Here is a 21987-nt window from a genome sequence, read left to right as displayed (position 1 = left end):
TTTTACTGTGCAGCGTTGAACCATTCAAACTGTAACTTTAATAAGATGGAGTGATATACAATGCATCAGAACCCAGAGTAATAAACTCAACACTGGGCATTTACAATTGAAAGTATTCACATAAAAACAACTTTAATTTAAAAAAAAAAAGAAAAAAAAAAGCAACGTAAAAATGTACACAGCATAAAGATAAAAAAGTTTTGAAAAAGCAAAAACAAAACAGCTAGCCTGAAGGCAAGGAAATATATCTTAGTGGATTTTGCTGTAAACATAAAGAGTGCAGGCTCTTAACGGCATTTTAGTGTACTCGTTTTTTTCCTTGAACACACAACTTGTTTTGAGTTCCTGAACCATCAACCAACACTTTTGTCTGTAGTAACGAGGCATGACTGGATTTCTTCTCAATTAAAAAAAAGAAAGAAAGAAAGAAAGAAAAACTGTGTATGTGGATCATTTTTTCGCCTTTCCCCATCATTATTTTTATTAGTTTAATTATACAGGTTGGTTCCTACTAGTTATTATAACTGGATAAAATGAACTGGGGCTTTTAAAGGGACCTTATTTTGAAAGCTAACATCACGGAAGATACAAATATGCATACGAAATTTGCCAAAGTGACACACTGTGTTAAATTTATAGAGGTGCTGAAAAGAGGTTACATGGAAACTGTTTCTTTTGTGTTTTTCACATTTTCATCCACTGAGAAAGAAAGAAATGTCTTCATTAGCAGCCAATGGAATTCGTAAAGTAAGGAAGCAACAGTTTGATCAGATATAACGTTAGGTGATCGTAGACTATTGATGTCCCAGTTTGGAACTGTACTGACATTTACATCTACATAGCCTAAGAGTACTAGAGATTACAGTATTAACACCTATGCGTGATATTTTATAAAGTACAGCTATGACGTACACGTGGATTTCATCTGAGCAAACCATAATATTCATGTTTTGTTCCTTCTCAGCTGGACAGAGTCTAGTGATTGTTGTAAAAGTCTTTAATTTATTTTAAAATACATTGCTAAGAGAGGTTTTTGGTCGCATTCATTCAGCTATTACTCACACACACACACACGCGCTTACCTTCATTCTCCTTACAAAACATCACTGACTTATAATCTTGTTTTCCTTTTAGGACAGTTCTTTAGTGATAACTCCTCACCCAGACAGTGAGATCTCATAGTCACTTGTTGACAACAGGGGGCGCCCGACTTTCTTGGCATTCTTGGCGTTGGTTATGCGAGCGGCCACGTCCACTGGCTTCTCAAAGTACCGCACGAGAGCCTGCTCGGTGAGGACGGAAGCCAGGAACTGCTCGAACGTGATGGCCCAGTCTTTGTCGATGCTCGTGCTGTGAGGCAGGCCTCTGTCGTGAGGCCCCCCGCCGAGAGGCCGGTTGCTTCTCTCGCCGTTTGAGCCGCCGTCGCTGCGCACCAGCACTGTGTCGTCCGCGATGTCCTCGCACTGCAGCTTCTCGTCCATCTCGTGAGAGCCCGCGCTGAGCACCGAGTAAGATGACATTGAAGTGTCATCTTTGGTTTCGTCATCTGAGATGAGCATAGCCGAGGAAGTGCCCGTGTCTTTAGGGGACGAGTCCTCAAGCTTGATGTCTTGCATAGGGGGCAGCTGCTCGCTGTCTTCATCCCCCTTTCCCTCCTCACAGGGGCTCGGCTTATTCTCAAGACCTGCAGGGACAAAAATGTCCCCCAGCTCCTGGACCTCGTGGGTGCCTTTAGGATCTAAAACGTCTCTCATGCACACGCTCGGCTCCGAGTTCCCCTCCTGGTTGTGGTCCTTTCTGAAAGAGGAGGAGAAGAGCTTTCCCACCTCTCCCATTTCCAGCAGCAGACTGGTGACCGTTGCTGTGGCGTGATAGAGCTCTTGCTCCGCCACATCTTCACTGAACATGCTGTAAAGGGTCTTGCAAAGCTCGATGAACTGGCTCTGCAGGACAGACACATTAAAAACAGGTCACCGATGGCTGTGTTTTCACACTGCTGAGTCATCTGTGCAGCAAATGAAGTCTCACCTGGTTCAGTTTCGGCAGGTCTTTTGTGTTTTCCCGTTTAGGTTTCATCTCCTGGTTCCACAGTTTCAGGTAATGGCGGTAATCAGGAGTGTTCAGTTTCTTCACTGCAGAAATACACAAAGAATGTGATCGTTCACCAGCTTAAATCATACTTTTTTAAAGAAAATCTAAGAGTCCTTTCAATGTGGTGATGGAAGAATAATGCAGTAATAAACATGACCATGTTATTTACCTTTTTCAGTTTTGAATGTCACTCTGACAAAACCATCATCCTTCTCATTTCTGCACTTTGAGTCATGGCCTGAGAAGAAAGAGGAAGGTTGAGGTCTGGTTACAAATTCTAATTTTATAGAAAAAAAAAGAAGCATGTAGCAGCATTAGTAGTCCGGAGTTTGACTGAGCCTTTGTGACTCATTGATTCTTTTCTTTTTCAGTCAGTCTGTTGTAGATTTTCTGCTGTGCTTGGGGTCATTGTGCTGTTGCATGACTTAATTTCTGACAAGCTTTAGCTGTCAAACAGACAGCCTCACATTTGGGTCTACAATACTACATACTACAAGGTGCTATGGTCCTGCTGCTGCAAAACAAACTGAGATCATCAGCCCTCCACCACCGTGCTTGGCAGTTTGTATGAGGTGTTTTTGCTCATATGCTCTGATTGGCTTTCGCTAAACATGGTACCAAAGGACTTTGTTCCAGGACTCTTGCAGTTTGTTCAGATCGGCCTTTGCAAACCTAAGGCATTATGTCATGTTCTATTTAGAGATAAAGAGGCTTTCTCCTGGCAACCCTTCCAGACAAGCTACACTTTTTCAGTCTTTTTCTACGGCACTGCATTAACAAAACTTCTTATTTTACAGAGCTGCATAGAGGCCGATGGAAACTCTTTTTCACAAGACTGCAGACAAGTATACGCACTAGAAAGTTACCACTAAGTCATTTGACCACGGATTTGATCTGCGCCCGTGTACTTCTCCAAACTTCATAATAGCTAAGAGACTCATGCTCTACATATTCAAAAACAGCATAATGCTGTGGACCTTCACTCACTCACACAGTGGTATAGTTCTTATTTAGCGCTTTTCTACTCTATTTGAGCTTGACGTGCTTTCTTACTACAAGCCTCATTCACATGCATTTATACAGCAGTTTTTTTCATATGCCCAACAGCTTTTGATCTAATAGATTGTATAACTGGGGCAACTTGATGGATGCTCCACCTGCTGAAACACACATGTGTAAACTTTCATTTGTGTTGCTGTTCCTTCATAACTGCCAGTGTGCACAATGTGCATCCAAAGCCTGTGGTTCCAAAGATAATACAACCACACTATCACTTGCAAATCACATGATGTGAGGATCACGTGACTACCACAACAGAAGTTTCACTCGTGCAAATATCATGAGAACCATGCCAAGTCATCATCATTGTGCAGCATAATTCCTCATGCAAAAACAAATCTAAATCCCAACAAAAAGAACTAAACCTCACCGATGGATGTTTCTGGAGTGATGTCTTCAAAGAAGTACTGAGTGGCTTCAAATGCAGAGTCGGGTTCTTCTTGTTCATGAATCATTTCTGATAAAGAAGTTAGGATTTAGAATTTAACTTGATATCCTCAGCATGTGGGATCGGACAATAAAAGCTTAAAACAACTGCTCCAGACTAGTTAAATGCACGAATAATGGACCTTTGGTTTCTATGACAAAATGTTATTAAAATCCAGAACTAAGCGCGCATTAAACTGAAAGCTTTCAGGGTATAATTTATATTAACAGGGGGGTTCTTAAAGCCGGCCCTTAAAAAAAAAAGCAATTTCCACAGTAAATGGAGAGAAAAAAAGCAAGAAGCATACCAATTTCTCTTTCCCATTTTCTGTACAGCTAGTATAAAATCATTTTCAGACTTTCTAAGTTCACCGCAATGAATCCAAACACACTCACCAGGGAGGACATGCATCTTGTAGAGCAACTTCAGCTTCTCAGTGAGGTCCCCGTGACACAGAACACCTACAAACAACCAAAAGCTTTAGAGATCTGCCACATTACACCTCCAAATTACAAAAACAGGCTAAAACACCATTTTGCCAGCTGAGCATCATCACTTATTTTATAAGCTGTTAACTGTATAGAGATAATATTAAGAAAAAATAATTGATTAAAAGCTTACTGTACCTACCCAAACCAGTGATAAACTCTCTAAAGTTGATGAGGGCATCTGCGTTTTGGTCAAGAAGATGGAAGAAGCGTACAGCCAGGGGCTCCGAATGGGCTCCATTGGCCCAAGGGAACAGCAGGTTGAAGAGACCCTTAAACTGCTCCAAGTCGATGCGGTACTGCTCCAGGTACGGCAGGCTGGGGTCATGGCGCTCTGTGGGGTTGCTGCTCCCACCCCAGTAACAGCTGGTTAGGTGCTCCGCCTAAAGAAATTAGAAAGAGGAGTTAAAAACGAAACGATAATTAGTTTAAAAAAAAGAGAAAAAAACCGCATCTTATACCTTCTCATGTATTTTGAACCTGGGTTTATCGGAGACTTTGAGTGTAAATGTATCTGCCTCTAAAGCTCATTGGGTCAACTGTAGCCAGTGCTACAGGCTACAAATAAAATGGACGTGACAGTCAACAAAAAAAGCTTGGGACATTTTTCATAATGCATGTTTGAGGTATATTTTTTTCACTACCCCCTCTTAAGATTAATGTATTTAACACAATTCAGCAGACTACATACTGAACTTGGAGAGAAACAAGGTATTGGCCCTATTGTGCTAGTATCAATCCAATACCAGTATTGGTATCGATGTTACTGATATTTGCAGCGATCGGCCCACCTCTACTACACAGGCCTGTGGTATAGGCAAACTGTAAGCACATCTTAAATCTATAGTCACTGGATCTGTCTTTAACTCACCTTGAAGAGCACGTAGAGCTCCTCCAACTCATCAATACTGAAGTCAGTCTCTGTTACAATGGTTCTGACCTGAAACATTATATAACCAAATTAAATATAGAAGAGAGAAAATGAAGTTCAGTGTAAATGTAGGGCAGACGATGAGATTACTCTACTGGCATTCTGCCCAACGGAAACAATTAAAAACCTCTCAACACATTTACTTAATTCCAGATTCAGTAAGATGATGTCCTCACCACATTGCGTTTAGTTGTATCTTCAATGGTTTGGATGACCCTCAGTCTCTGTTTGAAACGCATCTGTTCAATCACGTCGGCACGAATGGAGCCAAATTTCTGACAGAAAGGGATAAAGTGAAATAGGTCAGCTTGGCTGTGGTAAAACGATGTTATTACAGCAAACATAAAAGATAATTGGATGAAATTAGCAGGTAGAAGTCCAAACAAATCCCATAAAATTCCAAGTTCATATCTTCGGAGAGCATTCAGAGAACAAAAACCAAACTTGGAAACACGCTTCATAGTCCAGTTTTAATACCTCGTAGGAGCTGCGCACGAGTTTGAAGATGTCCACCTCTGGGTGTGGTTCTCCATTGTCTGTGAGTAAAGAGTGCAAGTGAGGGATGGGAGGGAGGGTGCTGTCCTTATTGGTCACGCTGTCCAGATACCTGCAATAGACAAGTTTTTTTTTTTTTTAAAAAGGTGTCAAAAATGATAATCATGGCTGATTGATGTGTTTAAAACATATTAAAACTAACAATGATTACTGATAAAGAAGCACTAGAAAAAAATCACTGAATAAAAAGGAAGCGCTTTGTCTTTTCTTACCTCCCCAGTACGGTCATGGCCTCCCCATCGTCCTTGCAGCCCAGCAGCTGGTGGATGTTGGCGTGCAGCACGGAAAGCGCCAGCTGAAAAATGACTTTGATTCCATCATAGAAGAAACAGTCGACCACCACCACCGCGCTCTCGAACGGCATGACGGACAGGAAGAGGGTGAGGAACCAGGAGAGCGAAATGGTGGAGATGACACCAAGGTCCTGCATGCAGTCGTAGAGCTGAGGAATGTACTCACGGGCCAGCTCCTCGAACACACCCTGATCGACCAGAGCTCCTGTACAAGAAAATAATGTTAAATAAACAGAAAACAAAAGTGAAATGGAGAGAACATAACATCCATATACTGACCCACAACTCTGGTATTGTAGTAGTCAGGCAGCATCCTCTCACAGAGCGCCACCAGCAGCCAAAAAGCCTCCTCTTCTTTAGCGTAAAGCAGCAACACTGACGTAACAATATTCATGGCCTGTGGAATCGAAGAAGAAGAAGAAATCAAGCATTGTCAAGGACTGCAGATTTTTCTGCCACTCCAAGAAAAAGCAAGCATGCGAGCACCTGGCAGTATCCGATGTTGGGGTTCCTGAACGCGTAGGCAGTGAGGACCCTGCGCAGGGCAGCGATGCCCATCTCGTTCTGGAAGGCGGGGTGCTCGGGTAAAGAGCGGTGCAGGTCCCGCTCAATCTCCTCTGTTGCCAGGTTGTATTTGCCCATCGATTTCTCCACCAGGTCTTCGTAATACCCAGGGTGGGTGGTCATCTCGTTGATCGCTCCTGTGAAAGACAAACGCGAGAATTAAAGGTTGGAAGATAAGAAAAACACAGTAGGGCAGCCAAGCTATGCCAAATCTATTTCTGATTCAGTGATTGCTCATGAAGAGGTAAGTGATCTAATATATTTACTTATAAACTTAAATAATCTAATACATCTTTTAGGTGTGTGACGACAGCTGTACTCTCTCGATCCCAGACAAATGGAATTACAACAGCTGAACAACCAAATGCATTAATGAATAATTTAAAAAACAAACAAAAATAGCAGCACAAACATCATATAATATATTTCAACTGATTGTATAATCATCATAGCTCCGATTTTAAACCTGATTTGAGTAAATGAACAACAACAACAAAAAACTGTCTGTAATATAAATTATTCTTATTTGGCGTGCACATACTGTAGCTCAGAGACCCATTTGTAGGTTTACAATTGGCCTCCAAGTCATCTGAATAAATTTGCAGCACAATTACACACATCAAAGTCCTCACGGACCTGTAATGTCTCTGTGCACATACTTCATTAAACATGCTTATTGGAATTTGCCCCAGAATAGAGCCTCGCCAAACTGGTTTTTAACCATTTGTTCTAAAATGAGACGCACTTTGGCAACAGCTGAATGATTCAATAGAGCACGGTAAATTGTCGTCTCGGGACAGATTGCCGTGAGGAAAACTCCTTTCAGCAGTAACAAGTAGGTCATAGAGAGGAGGAGGAGCTGCTGCTGCTCGTGGCCAGACTCCGAGCAGGTGAGGATGAGCGCAAGCTTGCAAACAGGAAAGTCTGGAGCAAGTGCATACCTGAACATGTAACAAGTTGTGACAGTTAGAAGCCTTGTGTAATCTGAAGCATTGGAAGCTTCGTCTTCAAGCGTGCACGGAAAATGCTTTTCAAGCTTTTCCACACAAATTCAAATGAGATCTGAGATCGATTTTCAGACCCCCCCTCCCAAAAAAAGAATGAAAAAAAGATCTCTAAACCATATTTACTCTGATAATCAGACCAAAGTTTCAATCCCAGAATGATAATTTGTACATTTATTTAAATGTGTGGCTGATTATTTTCTTAGAAACTATCACTGTGCACATCAAAATCAGCTACATTAACAAACAGTGCTTAGCAAATTAATCAGAGCACCAGTCATTAAAAAACACAGGAAAACGCTAAAATTTTCTAAGTTTGTAAAACAAAAAAAGGTTTAAAACTAAACTCTGATGTGAGGCCTCTCAGGTACAGTGTACCATTTATTCATTTGTTGCTTGCGCTACAATCAGACTGATATCAGCCATTTGCCGATACATTGTATCAGTATCGATAACCGCTATTGTTACGAGTGTTGTTGTTGCACAGTTTTACCACCTGAGGGCACTCTGCAACTTCCCCTTGGCAACTGGGGTTTAGAAAGCCACAAAAACGACAATCAGCTGATCCAAACAGAGCCTAAAGGAGTCATCCATTGACTTGTGACCTTAAAAAAAAAAACATTTTTTAAACTCCTTTGTCTTATTATCGTAGTAAGCACCCATCAGTAACTACATATAATAAATTTTTTATGTTACACATTTATTTTGAGGGTCTAAAAGAAAAAGAAAAAAGTTATCGACCAATATATCAGATCTTTAAACTACCAAATATCGGTCGGGCTCTAATTTGTGCCACTCTGAACATTTCCTCACCGGAGAAAAGCAGCCAGAGCTCTCCTCTCATACTCTCGGGAATCCCCTTGAGAACGAGCTCCTTCGTCTTCTCTGTGCGGTACATACACACTCCCTGTCCGTACTCGGTAAAGTGGTTCTTCCATGCCTGCTCCTTCAGGAACTCCTTCGCCTGATTGGGAAAGCAACAAATGTTTACATGCAGCTAGCATCAATCCTCCTTGCAGGTTAATTATCATGCAAAAAACAAATTGAAAAAGTGATGACACAATTTATCTCACCAGCTTCGGATTAAACTCTTCCGGGGAATTGCGACGATACATGGTCATGAGGGCTTGTGTGGCTGTGGGCACGCTGCTGTCGTTCAGGTTAAATTTACGCTCGCCTTCTGAGCCCAGACTGTGCTGAGGGCTGCTGGACAGCAGGGATCCATGCTGGGAGTAAACCTGGAGATAAATCTTATTCAGGCTTTGAAGCTTTCACCTGGACAATGTCACAGTGTCCGAATGAAACTACCTACCTCATCATCTGAGCTGTTCAGGCTGCTAGTGAGTTCTTTTTCCAGGTAAGTCTTAGAGGTGGTTTGCTGCAGGAAGTCAGATAGCCTCTGCACCAGGAAGTCTCGGTCCTTCAGGTTAGCAAACAGAAAGGTCATGCGATTCTTGGTACTAATGGAGAGCGGGCTGGGCAGCACACTGGAGCTGTCTGCTTTTTCCACGATGGTCACCTGCAGGATGCCGGGAGTAAGATTTTAGAGCAACAAAGACCAAACAATGTTTTTTACCTGCACATATTTCTCCATGTATGCAGCTATGGGGAGTCACAGAGGATTAGCATTTACATTTCTTACATCTGCTAGAAATGCACCATTTAGTCACTTACAGATTTAATATTCATTTCAATTTGCTTTCAAACAGCAGATTTATTATCAGCTCAGAATTAAATCTATATTTTACATTTTTAGAGCTGTATTACAGTAAGGCAGGTGTCGGTCAGTTACTCTGAAGCATTTACTGTTTAAATTGCACTTTAGACACATAACACAATTTGTATTATTGTAATTGGTCACACTGATGGAAAAATGTCTGGAATAGTTGGATCTTGGAGATGATGCGAATATTTGATGAGGCTGCAATGACTTTAAGTCTCCAAAATGGCATTAAATGCAGTTTAAAGTAACTTTTTTTTTAAATGCAACACTTCATGCTAAACTTTGTTTAAAGTCTGTGATTCAGTCATTAAATGTTGACCAATCGAAATCCATCAGATCCATCCAAAGATACAGTTTTCATAGTAAGCCAGATCCGAATCAAATTCCAGTTGCACAATGAGACAGATCCACAATGGAAAAGACATCTCATCAGCTATGGCTGTAAGAGAGCCACCGTCTGTCAGTGAAGACTGACATCAGATATAATTATAACTGATTAAACAGGGAAACATTAAAGCAGAGTATTTCTTTAAAACGTATTCATGTCCATGCCGCCCACCCAACCACACCGCGGGGTGACGACAATAAATCATCAGCCTTTTATGGCTGATGGGTAACAAATAGGGGAGATTTCTAGGTATTTTACCTTCAGTGGGGATTGTCCCTTTGGACACCGTCTGAGGTCACTGTCCCACTATTGACCATGTGAGTCATCAAATGAGTCAAGTTAAGAAATAAATGTGTGGGTCATTACGGGGGGTTAAGTGTGAAACCACAGCGAGACCTTGCCTTACCCCATGATGTGACCTACTGAGGAACGGGGTCGGGGCTGAGGTGCCTAGGGATCCATTTAGGTGGCTGATAGCTGGCGTTACATACCTGGGACTCTCCACTCTCCTCACATCCTCTAAGCGAGGTTCTGACATTTGAAACTAGCTAGAACTTAGTGACGAATCTATACACAAATACAGAAAATGACTCATAAATGGCTAAAACGCCACAGTCTACAGCTCTGTGTAAACGAAATGGATGACAGTGATTCAGCATGACAGCTGCATTATGTACACACTGTGTTTAAGAGCAGATGGGAAGTGACAGCCCCCCCACCGCACCAATATCAGTCAGATAAACGACTGTCAAGCTGCTTATTTGAGCTCAAAGTTGTGGGTCTGATTTTCAAGATCTGCTGTTTTTCTTGCTTTTATTTTTATTTTTTGAAGCTGTTAATAAACAGAACGACTCACCTCGCGTAGGGGGATGATGAGGCTACACAGCGACTCTTCCTTGCTGGTGAAGCAGATGTAGTTGGTGGAAACAAACATCTGTCCCAGGATGTGCATCTTGTTAAAGGGAGTCCACAGGGTGCAGTCTGTGTGACCGTCCAGTTTTTCATCTTTGGGCAGACGGAAGAGCGCTCTGTAGCGCTCGCTCTTAGCTCTCGCATCCAGATCTCTGAAAGATGAAAATTCTCACATAAGATAACAGAAACTTGTAGATATTCAGTAGTTCTAAAAGCAAAGAAGCAGTAATGCTCTGCACCAGGACCTACCTCTTCAGTGCTGAGACCTTCTTGGGTGATTTCTTCTTCAGCTTGGGCAGCGAGCGGTCCTGCTCAAAGCCTTTGTTGTCGAGCAGCTGCCGCATGGCGATGTTGGCCAGCTGCTCCGCTAGCTTGAAAGTCTCATTGATGTTGAGGAAGACGGAGAAGAGGTGCTCGTTGGTGCGCGTGCTCACCTTGATCACATCAGGCAGAAGAAGGGTGGCGCTCTTCTCCAGCTGGGTGATATCTGCCCAACGCACCACCAGTTTGACTGAAAGTAAGAAAAAAAGCCCCCCAAAAAACAGGATATACTTTTAATATCAGTGGACTAAAGTAGCCCTAAATATATGGCTTAAGGCTATATCTTCAAAGAACATAAGAAAAGTATAGTGGCTTAATGCACAACAGTGTTTCAGACTAATATAATCTTGAAAAGACTTGTTCAGATCTCTGCAGGTCGAAGTCCTTTTGATAAACATGACCATAGTGAAGACAGTACAGTTGGGTAATGTCCAACCTTCTTTTCCCAGCAAGTACGAATAGAAGCAGAGGTGGTTGATGCTGAGGTAGAGCCATCCCTGCCGAGGCACCTTTCCCTTCCAGTAGCTGCAGGAGTAATAGTTGACCAGCTTCTCCTCTTCGGGCATCCCAAACAGTTTACGAAACTTAGCGCTAGCCTCCTTGAACTTGTCTGTGTCATCGTCTTCTTTGACGTCGTGGTTCTTGTTGTACTCCGCTATGATACCCTGCAGCATGATGAAGAGAGACAGCCCAACAGGCATGAGGTGAAATGCTTAGGGTGTATTGTAAATACCTCGATTTAAACAAAAACCTCTGAAGGCTGTTGGGTTTTTGCAGACAGCCCACAGATCCACGTTGCTGTTGTGGACTTGCTTTACAACAAGCTTTCTTAAAGTTAAAAAAATAAAACTAAAACTTGATTGCTATCTAAAGCAAGCCATATTTTAAATGTAAACATAATTTACAAAATGCACCATGCCTGATAAAATAGGACCTGCAACTAGCAACTGAGACCATAAACTCAGCGGGAAAGTGTTGAGTGAAGTCATAGATGAAGAGGAAAGTGTGTTTGTTTTCTCATAGACTTTCTGCAATCCCAGGAGTCGCCCTCTGCTGGCCGTTAGTAGGAATGTAAGTTAACGTCATGATTGTACAGTCAGAGTAATTACCTGGACCTTTCCTTTGACAAACGTGGTAATGTCATTCTCATTCTCAAAGATGGAGAGAGTCTGCAGCAGGTTATGTTCCAGCCACTCCCAGTGCTCTGTGATCTCTTTACGGGAGGTTCCTGTGAAAGCAATCACAGTTCATATGAAGGCGCAATGTTTCAGAAGTGATACAGAGGGTTGTGCCCCAAAGCCACACACACGTTTTTAAAATATGTCTTTCTATTTTGTTTAAAAGCATCCCAGTAGATATTTTTACCTCTTCAGCAGAGCACTGCAGTTAATAAGACAGGAAAATGAGGACAGAGGTATCCGTGCAAGTCAAAAACAATTACATGCTCTTTTTAAAAAAAACAAAAAACAAAAACAAAACAAACAGAAAGGACACCATGACAATTTAGTTAGAACTGAGCAGTGAGATTAAAACTGATCTTTCTGGTCATGGGAGAAATTGATTGCAGTAATGGCTGCTACTGTGGGCCATTATCCCTGAACACTGCTGCAAAACAGCCCTTCAGTGAGTGCACATTGACTGCATTAGCCATGTCTGCCAGGCTGCTCCACTCGCCTGCTATCTCTGGGAGGAGGAATTAAGAACTGGGAGGGGAGGAGAGGGAGAGGCGAGGGGAGCCAATGCCATTTCAGAGCCAAGCAAGTCCTCTGTAGGCCTCCATTTCAGATAGAGAGCAGAAATGGTACTATCACATTTGGTAGATAACGACCTAATTAAATACGCAGTTACACGTGTTCAGAACAAAATCCATTTGCCTGTTTACCAATCATGCCTCATCTTCATTAAGTGTGACATTAACTCAGCTATCAGAGCAGCCTGCTCGTCATTTTTCTATGTGATTAATTTCTTTAACCTCCCTGAAGTTTGGAGAATTGATATCACTCTCTCTGCACACAAATAAAATGTCTGAATAGTATTAGTGCACAGAAAGGCTGCCAAAAGATACTGTAGGATGCACGTCTGTGTGTGAAGTGTAGGAGTTAAAACTGGACCTGTACTAGTTAGTTTTAATGGTCAGCAGCAATACTTGGGTAAGCTGTGGTGTTTAAATCAAAGTGTGCCAAGAAAATCACCACCACACCATCACACAACCATCAGCAGCCCGAACCATTGATACAAGACAGGCTGGATCCATGCTTTCATGTTATTTAGGCCAAATTGTGACTTTGCCATCTCATCAAACCAGGCAACATTTTTCCAGTCTGTGTGAATTGGTTTAGCCTCGGTTCCCTGTTCTCAGCTGACCAGACTGGTGTGGTCTTCTGCTGCTGTGGTCCATCTGCTTCAAGGTTCGAGAGATGCTCTTCTGCATATCCTAAGTAACAAGTGGTTACTTGAGTTATTGTAGCCTGTCAATCTGAAATACTCAGACCAGCCCGTTGATACCAACAACCATGTCTTGTTCAGAGTCACCTAAATCCCCCTTCTGGTCAATTTTGATGCTCTGTTTGAACTTCTGCAAGTCATTTTGACATAAACTCAATACATACTTAAATGCACTGAGTAGCTGACCTGTGATTGGCTGATTAGAAATTTGTGTGAATAATAATAAAAATGTTTGCTTGGAAAAGAGTAGTTACTGGATGTAACTCTAGTTCTATGAGTTTGTGCTTATTAGGTCTCTATAGCAGAAGTTGTGGCTTCACTTTTGTCTGTGGCGTTCTTTGCGACTTGCTTCCAACTTCTGCCTGTGTGTTATGATCAGCAGTTTTCCAGACCTTTAGGAAATTGTAATCAATAATGCAATTAACACAAAATTAAAATGAACTGTCTCAGAAGTCGTTCAGCTCTATTAAGAAGTGTTTATGCATTTCTTAGCCCAACGCAGGAATATTTACATACTTGGTTCAATATTGGTGCAAAGAAGAGTTCTGCTTCTAAAAAGTGCATTGCCGCTAAATGGGATGATTTACTGCCACAGTCTGTGGTAAGCAGCAGATTGGACTGCTGTGAGAACCTGATCACAATGAAACTACATCAAGCAATTGGCTGAAAACCACAGATTCTTGCACCTTTGCCTGTAATCCTTTAAAACCACCAGCGCACAATGTAACACCTTGCATTCAGCAGCTAACATGGGTGACAGCAGCAAGGTAAATAATCTTGAGCTGTGTGAAAGCTGGTGGTAGGAGTGCAGATGGGTCTATAGTGGAGTGGCCCACATATGTGATGCTAAAATGTGTGGAATTGGTGCACAAAATACATTTTCAATTGTAAGTTTGCTTTTCTTTTTTTTTTTTTTTTTTAAATACTTGTATTTTCTTTCAGTTGTTCTGCACGTACCATGAGCAATGATCCAGTAAACTAAAGAGTCAGGAGTCTGGTAGAGGATCCTGTACGGGGCCATCCGAGCGCTCGAGTCCAGAACAACATCCAAGGTCCCAACAAGCAAACCTGCAAGAGCCCAGAATACATTTATTACAGAAAGAAGTCTGTTAGGCGGCAACACAAAAGTCCTGCTAAAAATGTGCAACCATGTGAAACATATGCAAATAACATGTATTTAGATTTTTATACCATGCTGTTGTGCTTAAGCAAAAGGGAAAAACCATGAGGTCTTGTGGTTTGAGTACAACAAAAACATCCTGTGGGTAAAAACATTTCTGCTCTGCATTAAACGCTTTCACTTGTTCAACCTTATACCCACCCATGATCTTTACGTGTGGTCTGACAGTTATGATTGTGCCTGGGTGAGAAATGACTGCATATAACCACACGTTCTATACGAGCCATTCTACACGAGGCATTTATGAACTAAAGGCTTTAATAGTGGTTAATAAGTCAGTTAATAATTTATAAGTCAGTTGTAGCCCATTAGTGTGAACCCATCTGGTTTACCAGATTGCAGAAAACAACTGACCAGCAGGGTGTTTATTCTCCTATTAAATTTGCCTTTTGAGCTCCGAGTGTTCTTTACAAAGGCAGACCCTTTATATGTGCCTTTGGATCTTAAAGAAACTAGAAAAATAACACTGGTGATTTGATCAGAATTCACTCTGTGGGGTGTGGATGCCAAGGTTTGCTTGCTTTATTTTACCATAAGAGTAAAAGGTAAGATATTCTGGTCCCTTCTGCTTTGTTTTTGACTTTTCTTGTATTTATCTGGCTTTCTGGGGTGGTTTTCCATTATTCCTAGGCTGGACTATTATAATTTCCTAGTATCAGGATGTCTGAAAAGTCTTCCGTTGTTCCAAATGGGTGCAACTCGAGTCCTAAAAGGGACCGTTGTGTTCTCTTTGCTGGCTCCCCTGTTGGATCCAGAAGTAAATTTAACATCCTTCTCCTCATATACAAACTCCTTGAGAGTTCTTGAAACTGCAGGCTTCTTCTTCTTCTTCCTCGAGTTTCTAAAAGTAGAACAGGAGGCAGAAGCCTTCAGCCATCAGGCTCCTCTCCTGTGGAACCAGCTCCCAGTTTAGGTCCAGGACACAGACACCCTCTCTATTTTTAAGATCAAGCTTCAAACTTTTCTTTTTCATAAGATGAATACTTCAGGCTGGATCATCTGACCCTGAATCGTCCTTCGGTTTCCCAGCTATAAGCTCAGGCTGCTGGGGGAATTCCCATGATGCACTGAGCACTTGTCATCCTTTCTATTCTTTAACCTACACATCAATTTTTGCACAAAGTGATTTTTTCCCCCCCATGTTTGTTGTTTGTTGTCTGTCTGTGCCTTTCTTTTCTCTTCTACAGTCACCCCCTCAACCCATGACAGAGACAGGCAACCTCCCCGACTCTGCTTCTGCTCGATGTCTCCTACATTAAAATTAAAATGGTAAAAATACCCCCCAGCACTGCAGAATCCTTACTCATAGGGGGTCTTTGGATTTCTATCAGTTCTACGATATTTGTCTTCCAACATAAAGTGTCCTGAGATGTCTATTGTTGTGATTTTTGCACTATATTAAACAGAAAAAAATAAAGTGCCATGAGAGACAGGTTATTTTTGTTCTGCTGCTCATCAGGGCACACACAGTATGAGTCACAGAGACAGCAAGAGAGGGAGGAGGGAAACGAGACAAACGAAGGAAGCTGAAGCGAATTTTCATGGGGGAAAAGCAGTATAAGAGAGAGCAATAATAAAAGAAGCACATCTGCATGGATTAGACTCACTGACCGCTCTGCTCTCTAATCTCTGTACTCATGTAAATTCTGCCTCTGCCTTTCTTTTCAACGTCCTCCTTATCAGTTCCTCTTACTACTCAAAAACAGAACAGATCAAGAAGCCTCATCAATAACCTGTTTAACCTGACTGAAATCACCAAAAACTGAATAATTTCTGTGTACTTCTTTAGTTACACTTATGCCAAATGTTACAGATCATGCGTAATAGCCGTTTCCTGAGAACTCCAGACGTAGACAAATAAACAAAAATACTGACTCATACTTTGAGAAGCGCCTGAACAAAGCAGTAAACCACCCAGAGGTAACTGGAGTCTTATACACCCCGAAACCAGTGAGATAATCCACTCTTTGGTTTACCCCGCTGAGAGAAACAGCAAAACTGTTATGAGTGTGAAGACAACTTCCTCTTTGACACAAGAACGTTGACGAGGTTAAAAAATACACACTTCACACCAACGCTTGCACGTTGACCTCAGAGAGGACTTTAATGTATTAAATAATCAGCATTTTGTAATTTGTCTCAAAAATAGATGTGAGGGAAATTCACTGTCCAAGTATCAACTGCTGGAGTCTGATGAGGGGAAAAACAGAAGAAAAGAAAGAGACTCAATTGTGTTGCATGGTATGAATAGCTTAACCTGAGGAGGCGTCTGCTTTGAGGTTTAACGCAGGAAACTCAGGTGAGACCACTGAACTTCTATGACCACCTTGATCTTGGTTCATACAGTTCAAAGTGAAACCCAAAGCAAACAGCAGGAAAGACAGTTGTTCAGCTATTTTTGGCCAGATTTTGCTCATTTTTATACAATACTGTGCAAAAGTCTTTAGCCACGCCTCATTTCTTTCAACTTTGCTACATAAGTTGGCTACAGGTGCAGCAAATTAATGAAATGTAGTATGGTATACCTCAGCCTTTTCTCCCTGTTTGTTGAAGATCTTCTTGACAACCAGATTGATTGATCAGCTTTGGACTTTTTCATATTACTTAAGCACATAACTTTCACACACTGTTCATTTGTTGTAGATATTCTTTCAGACCTACCACTTCTTATTCTGTCGTCCACTTTTTTCGACTCCTCAATTTAAAAGTTCAAAAAGCACACCATAGCAAGATAAGCCAATTTATTGATCCAAACGATGTGCTTTTACAACAATAAAGGTTGTCTGTTATGTGTAGACATAACACAGATTCGTGTCTTGAGTTGGTTACTTTTTCTGGTGCTTGAAAATTCATAAGTAGCTTAAAAAAATCCTCTAAAAATGATCAGGTAGAAGGACTGGGCTCAAAATGAGCCAGGGTCTCAATGAACAGCCTGGAGCACTTTAAAAAAAAAAGAAGAAAAAAAAGAGAAAGTCAATCTCCTTGGAAGCAAAATATTACAGAAATGAATATTGTGACTTTGCGCGGTACTGTATACAAGAGAGCAGTCATTTCACCATCTTTATCGCGATAGATCTTTTATCAAGTGTACAATAAGCAACCCCAAAAACCACACCCCGGCAGCATTAACTCATCAAACCAAAGTTCCTGCGACTGCTTGTTCCAAATCAAACCTATGCCTTTACGCTGATATTTCCTTCCACAGACTGAAGGAGTGGGTGCACAACCAGCATGAAGCTGTGTAGCATCCAGCATGTGGCTGGAAAACTCGGAGCAATCGTCCCCTGAACAGTCGAATCATGTGATGTTTTGTCCTTCTCCGCTCAGACACAATCAGAGATCCTCATTGTTAGAGGGAAACAAACCACACTCTCTGAAACATTAACACGTTTCACTCAGTAGAAGAACAGGAAACCAAGCTGACAGCACTGGTAAAAATACATTTTTCCATTGTTTACATCCTCTTTCTGCTTGGGTGAGCAGAGTCGGAGGCCCTGCTGGTGTGGGATTTTCTATTAAGCAAACAAAAGGCCACAATCTTCCCCAGAATTACAATCAATACCGTTTCAGATAACAGAAAGCCAAGACAAGGCTGGATCTTTATCTTCGCCACATGAAATGTTTCACTGCATCCATTTAAGATATTAGATACATTCTTCTGCTTTTCCACGCGCCACATCTCTCTGCCTGCTCACGTCAAAGACTCGTCTTAAAGCGCAAGATAAGGGAATCTGTCCGGCACGACACACTTACACCAGGCTAACATTTACTTATTATCAGGTTGTGAAAGAGTGTGTTGTACTTTGTGTCATTTTATGCTAAAAGCACCACTGTCTACAATAGTGTAACGAGTTGCACAATAGGCATATTCAGTGCTTTTAACAGCTGATGAAAACACATTTTGTTGTGCATTTTTTTAATTTCCTTCCTTTCTGAATTTCATATTCTACCCTGTTACTGTAAAGGCTGATTATACAGCATGTGACCATCAACAGTTCAACACTGAAGTGAGCAGACTCCTCCCAGTCTGCATTATATGTGCAGCGCTGTTAGCTCATATGCTGCAAGTACAGCTTATACACTGTAAATCTGAGATTCCCAACCTTTTACAGTAGCTCATTACTATTCTTAGCCACTACAGACCCCATTTATGAGCACCCACATGGCTAACATGTTTCATCCTACAGGCTTTTCTTGAGTCTTCAGTGGCTCTTCGTGGGGTTACAGTGAAGAAGTGAGAAGTCTTTTATAATGCTGATTAAAAAAAAATGAAAGAAAAACTGATGTGAAAGTGGCTCTCACTGTGACAATACATCTTCCTCTTCTTTTGGATGTATCCAGCCTTATCTAGTCAAATAGGGTTAGTTATCAGTTTCTTTACATACAATGCAGAAGTTCTGCAACTGCTCGTGCAGGATCGGCCCTCAAAGTTTATGATGCTGCCAATAACCCAAATGGCACATATTTGCCATTTTCCACCTCCCTCCAGCTCTGAAACATGGGAGCTGCAGCTTGGTCAAGATGAATATGCTGATCTGTAAAAGGCTCGAGTCTGGTGCTGCTGATGGCTTCTCCTCCCCCTGGAAGGACTGAGGGCAGTGCCAGTGTCACTGGGTGCTGCGTGCCAACTTGCACACAATGCTAGTCAGCAAGCTCAGCTTTTACATAAAAATGACATCATCTCCCAGCACCACTTAGTACATTCTGCGTTGCCACAGCAAGGACACACTAGAGACCGAGAAGAGAAGGCAGCAGGTCTAATTATCAATAAGATAGCAGGTCATATTACCAATATTAGTGTCTAAATTTGTAATCGTTTGTCTTTTTCTGGAATTGAGAAGAACCCTAATGTTTACCGGCCTCCTTTATGGGAATAAGGCTGGGAAATGGTGATGAGATGACACAAATCTGCCTGCAATCAGATATTTTGCTAAAATACTTGCATCTCTTTATTTGCATTTAATTTATTAGACTGGGTTAAAAATGCATTAAACTCTCCTTATTCTGCCTAAAACTGGTTTCTGTACTACATAGTCAGGAAATTCACTGTAACATCGATCCACCAGATAATAACAGCAAATCAATGCAACACAAAATCTTGCTGTGTTGTGAAAATCTCTAAAGATTTTTAAATGGAGCCACTATTAAGACGTGTAAGGTGGGATTTGTCATTTTAAATTCACAAGACGATCATTTGTCCAAGGACGACAATTATGCTACACGTTCATGCGGCTCTAATGACTCCAGATGCACTCAGCCGACACAGGAAAAGAAGAAAAGCCGGCCAATTAAGTTTTAGTTTCATCTTGGACCGTAACACAATTACATTTTTACTACTTTTGTGGGAGCGTCATCAGTAGGACTGATTATCTGTGCAGCCTCTGTGTTACACAGCCCCTCAGTGTTTGAAGCAAATACATTTCGCTGTACTACACTCCGAGGTGAAACTAAAACTTGATTAGCCGAGCACTGTGTTTATCTGAAAACACTGAAGGCATGCATGAATTTAACTCCTGTGTCGCTCATTACAGCTAAACTGCTCGTGCAGGATAGTTATCGTGTTAATTGTGTTCAAAGGCTGAAGGTGTGAATGTGAAAATCTGTGGTTGTCTGTCACTCTGCGTCAGACATCCAGGATGTACCTCACCGCCTTTTACTTAATAACAGTTGAAACTGGCCCCCGCCTCACCTACTCCTCAGTCATAGTGGTCCTCAGAGATTTCAGTCATGTCACAGTTCGAGGTGTTAGAGCTCAGTGGGCGGTGACACTGACTGATAGACAGTGAGAACTTCTCGGCGGGGGGACAGAAGCAGAGCTGATGAACACTGATTACTGACAAAAGCATCACTTTCTCTTCAGCTCTGGATCACAAGGAGTCTGAACAGCTGTTTAAGATGCTCTTATATGAAACACATGCCCTGAACTAATTTGAATGCTAGTATTTCATCACAGAATCATCACACACAGTACAGATGTGGGCAGCATTTCTAAAGACCTGCAATGCTTAAACTGTCTGGGACCCAGGACCCAGACAGTTTAATCTATAATATCCTTCATGTACCAAAACTATGTAAAACAGCCTTCTTTATGTTCTATTCTGTTAAATAAAACACATATCCTGCCATCACCATAACCTGTCCCTCTCCTGTGCCTCCTGCTTGACCCATTTTGGATGGAACAAGCAAGGAGGGAGGAGGAGGAGGAAGAGTGAGAAAAGGAAGCAGGGGGAATGATTCAGCATGAGCAAGCAAACAGACTCAAACAGATTCACTGTTGTTGAGGCTTCACAGCCATTAGCAGCTGCACAGCTGAAACCACAGTTGCAATAGTTGTTGTTGTTGTGATGGCTGGAATCTAATTTCCACTGCAGGCAGGAACACCCTGAGAAATTTTAAACCATATTATGACCTCCAATATGGGTGGGTGGGGGAGGAAAGCTGTGTAAGCAGACAGTAGATCCCATGCACTGTAGGATCTGCTCTTTGCCCCCCCCTCTGTGTGATGTCAGCGCTCTGGGTCACAGTTTGTCACCGGCATGAAGGAGGTCTGTGAGAGCAGCAGGCTCAGCTTTTCTCCCTGGAAGACGCGACCAGGTGAAAGGCCGTCTGGCAGCTGCTTGGTCACGTGCTCTTCCATTTTATTCATTTATTTTTTGCCGTCCAGCATCGACCTGCGGTTAAGCCTGACAAACTGTCACCGTGCAGCTGACCATCACCTGACCTTTTTCTCTTCCCAAATTTACACGAAATACTGGATTTTTCCCCCTTACGGAGTCATGACAACAGCTTACAAAATATGGTACTCACCCGCCAGTCCTCCGCCTCCATCCCCGTGGCCCTTCCGTTTCTGGAGGATGAAATACGGGTTCGCTCTCTCGGTGATCCATAACGCGCCAGCGAGTAACACATCTTCGGGAGTGACCCACATGCTGCTGTTTTTATTATTTTTATTATTATTATTTATTATTTTATGGGGACATCGAACCCCCGGGACTGCTGACGGTGACCGTCAAACTGGTCTTACCGGGACGTGTGATTGTGTTTAGATTGTGTTATTATTTTTAGATCATTAAAAGATCGATGAAGGCCTGATCGTCTCTCGAGCAGCTGCAGGATCTAGTATTGGATATCAGAGCAAAAAGAAGCGCAAGCAAGCGTGCTATAATTAAACCTGGCAGGCGCGGATCGGTCGGGTTCGGCCTGCAACATCCAAGTCCAGACTTCACATTTCGTGCACGCAAACCTTCTCCTGCAGCAGCAGCCTCCTGAGCCCACGGAGGTCTTTTAAACAAACAGATGTCTTTGAGGAATCGTGTGCAGCCTCGGCTCTGTTTGTGGGCGCACACAGGCGCAGTGCTGATCAGTCTTTGTTGACCATGCTCGGCGGCAGGTGCGATTCAGTCTTGCTCGCAGAGAAACCCACGACACAGTCACCACGGTACGGTCTATATGGTCCTTTCGGCCGCGAAGTCCACGTCCGCGTGCTCAGGTCAGGCGACACTTGTACAAATGAAACGACAATAACGCCGCGGTCCTCCTCTCCGTGTCAGCTGAAGCTGCTGCCGCACGCAAAATAAAGCGCGTCACGGAGCGCGCGACGTCAGCG

The 21987-nt window shown here is 42.3% G+C and overlaps 1 protein-coding gene across 1 annotated transcript; it reads right to left on the bottom strand.

Annotated features, from left to right (window-relative positions):
- On the bottom strand, positions 1–21981 carry tbc1d9 (TBC1 domain family, member 9 (with GRAM domain)). The gene is made up of 21 exons (XM_005456936.4): positions 21189–21981; positions 14159–14269; positions 11866–11984; positions 11193–11421; positions 10685–10946; positions 10380–10587; positions 8725–8931; positions 8486–8650; positions 8226–8376; positions 6331–6545; positions 6124–6241; positions 5764–6049; positions 5474–5603; positions 5173–5271; positions 4937–5005; positions 4208–4448; positions 3973–4038; positions 3521–3607; positions 2261–2329; positions 2029–2132; positions 1–1943 (listed from the first exon to the last, which is right to left on the bottom strand). The coding sequence occupies exons 1-21, from the start codon at positions 21307–21309 to the stop codon at positions 1158–1160; spliced, it is 3843 nt and encodes a 1280-aa protein (XP_005456993.1). The 5' UTR covers positions 21310–21981; the 3' UTR covers positions 1–1157.
- Positions 21982–21987: the final 6 nt, after the last annotated feature.

This window comes from Oreochromis niloticus, linkage group LG6 (assembly GCF_001858045.2).
Source record: "Oreochromis niloticus isolate F11D_XX linkage group LG6, O_niloticus_UMD_NMBU, whole genome shotgun sequence".
NCBI lineage: Eukaryota > Metazoa > Chordata > Actinopteri > Cichliformes > Cichlidae > Oreochromis > Oreochromis niloticus.
Note: the sequence above shows the minus strand (reverse complement) of the source record. Positions and strands in the feature narration are given on the sequence as shown.

Bases quoted from the DNA above. Each gene is read 5' to 3' on its own strand.
- tbc1d9 (XM_005456936.4), bottom strand. From the start codon at position 21,309: ATGTGGGTCACTCCCGAAGATGTGTTACTCGCTGGCGCGTTATGGATC. The intron at 8,377-8,485 runs GTGAGATAAATT...TTTCCCAATCAG, and splicing joins AAGAGTTTAATCCGAAGCTG to GCGAAGGAGTTCCTGAAGGA. The intron at 1,944-2,028 runs GTGAGACTTCAT...TCTGTCCTGCAG, and splicing joins ACCTGCCGAAACTGAACCAG to AGCCAGTTCATCGAGCTTTG.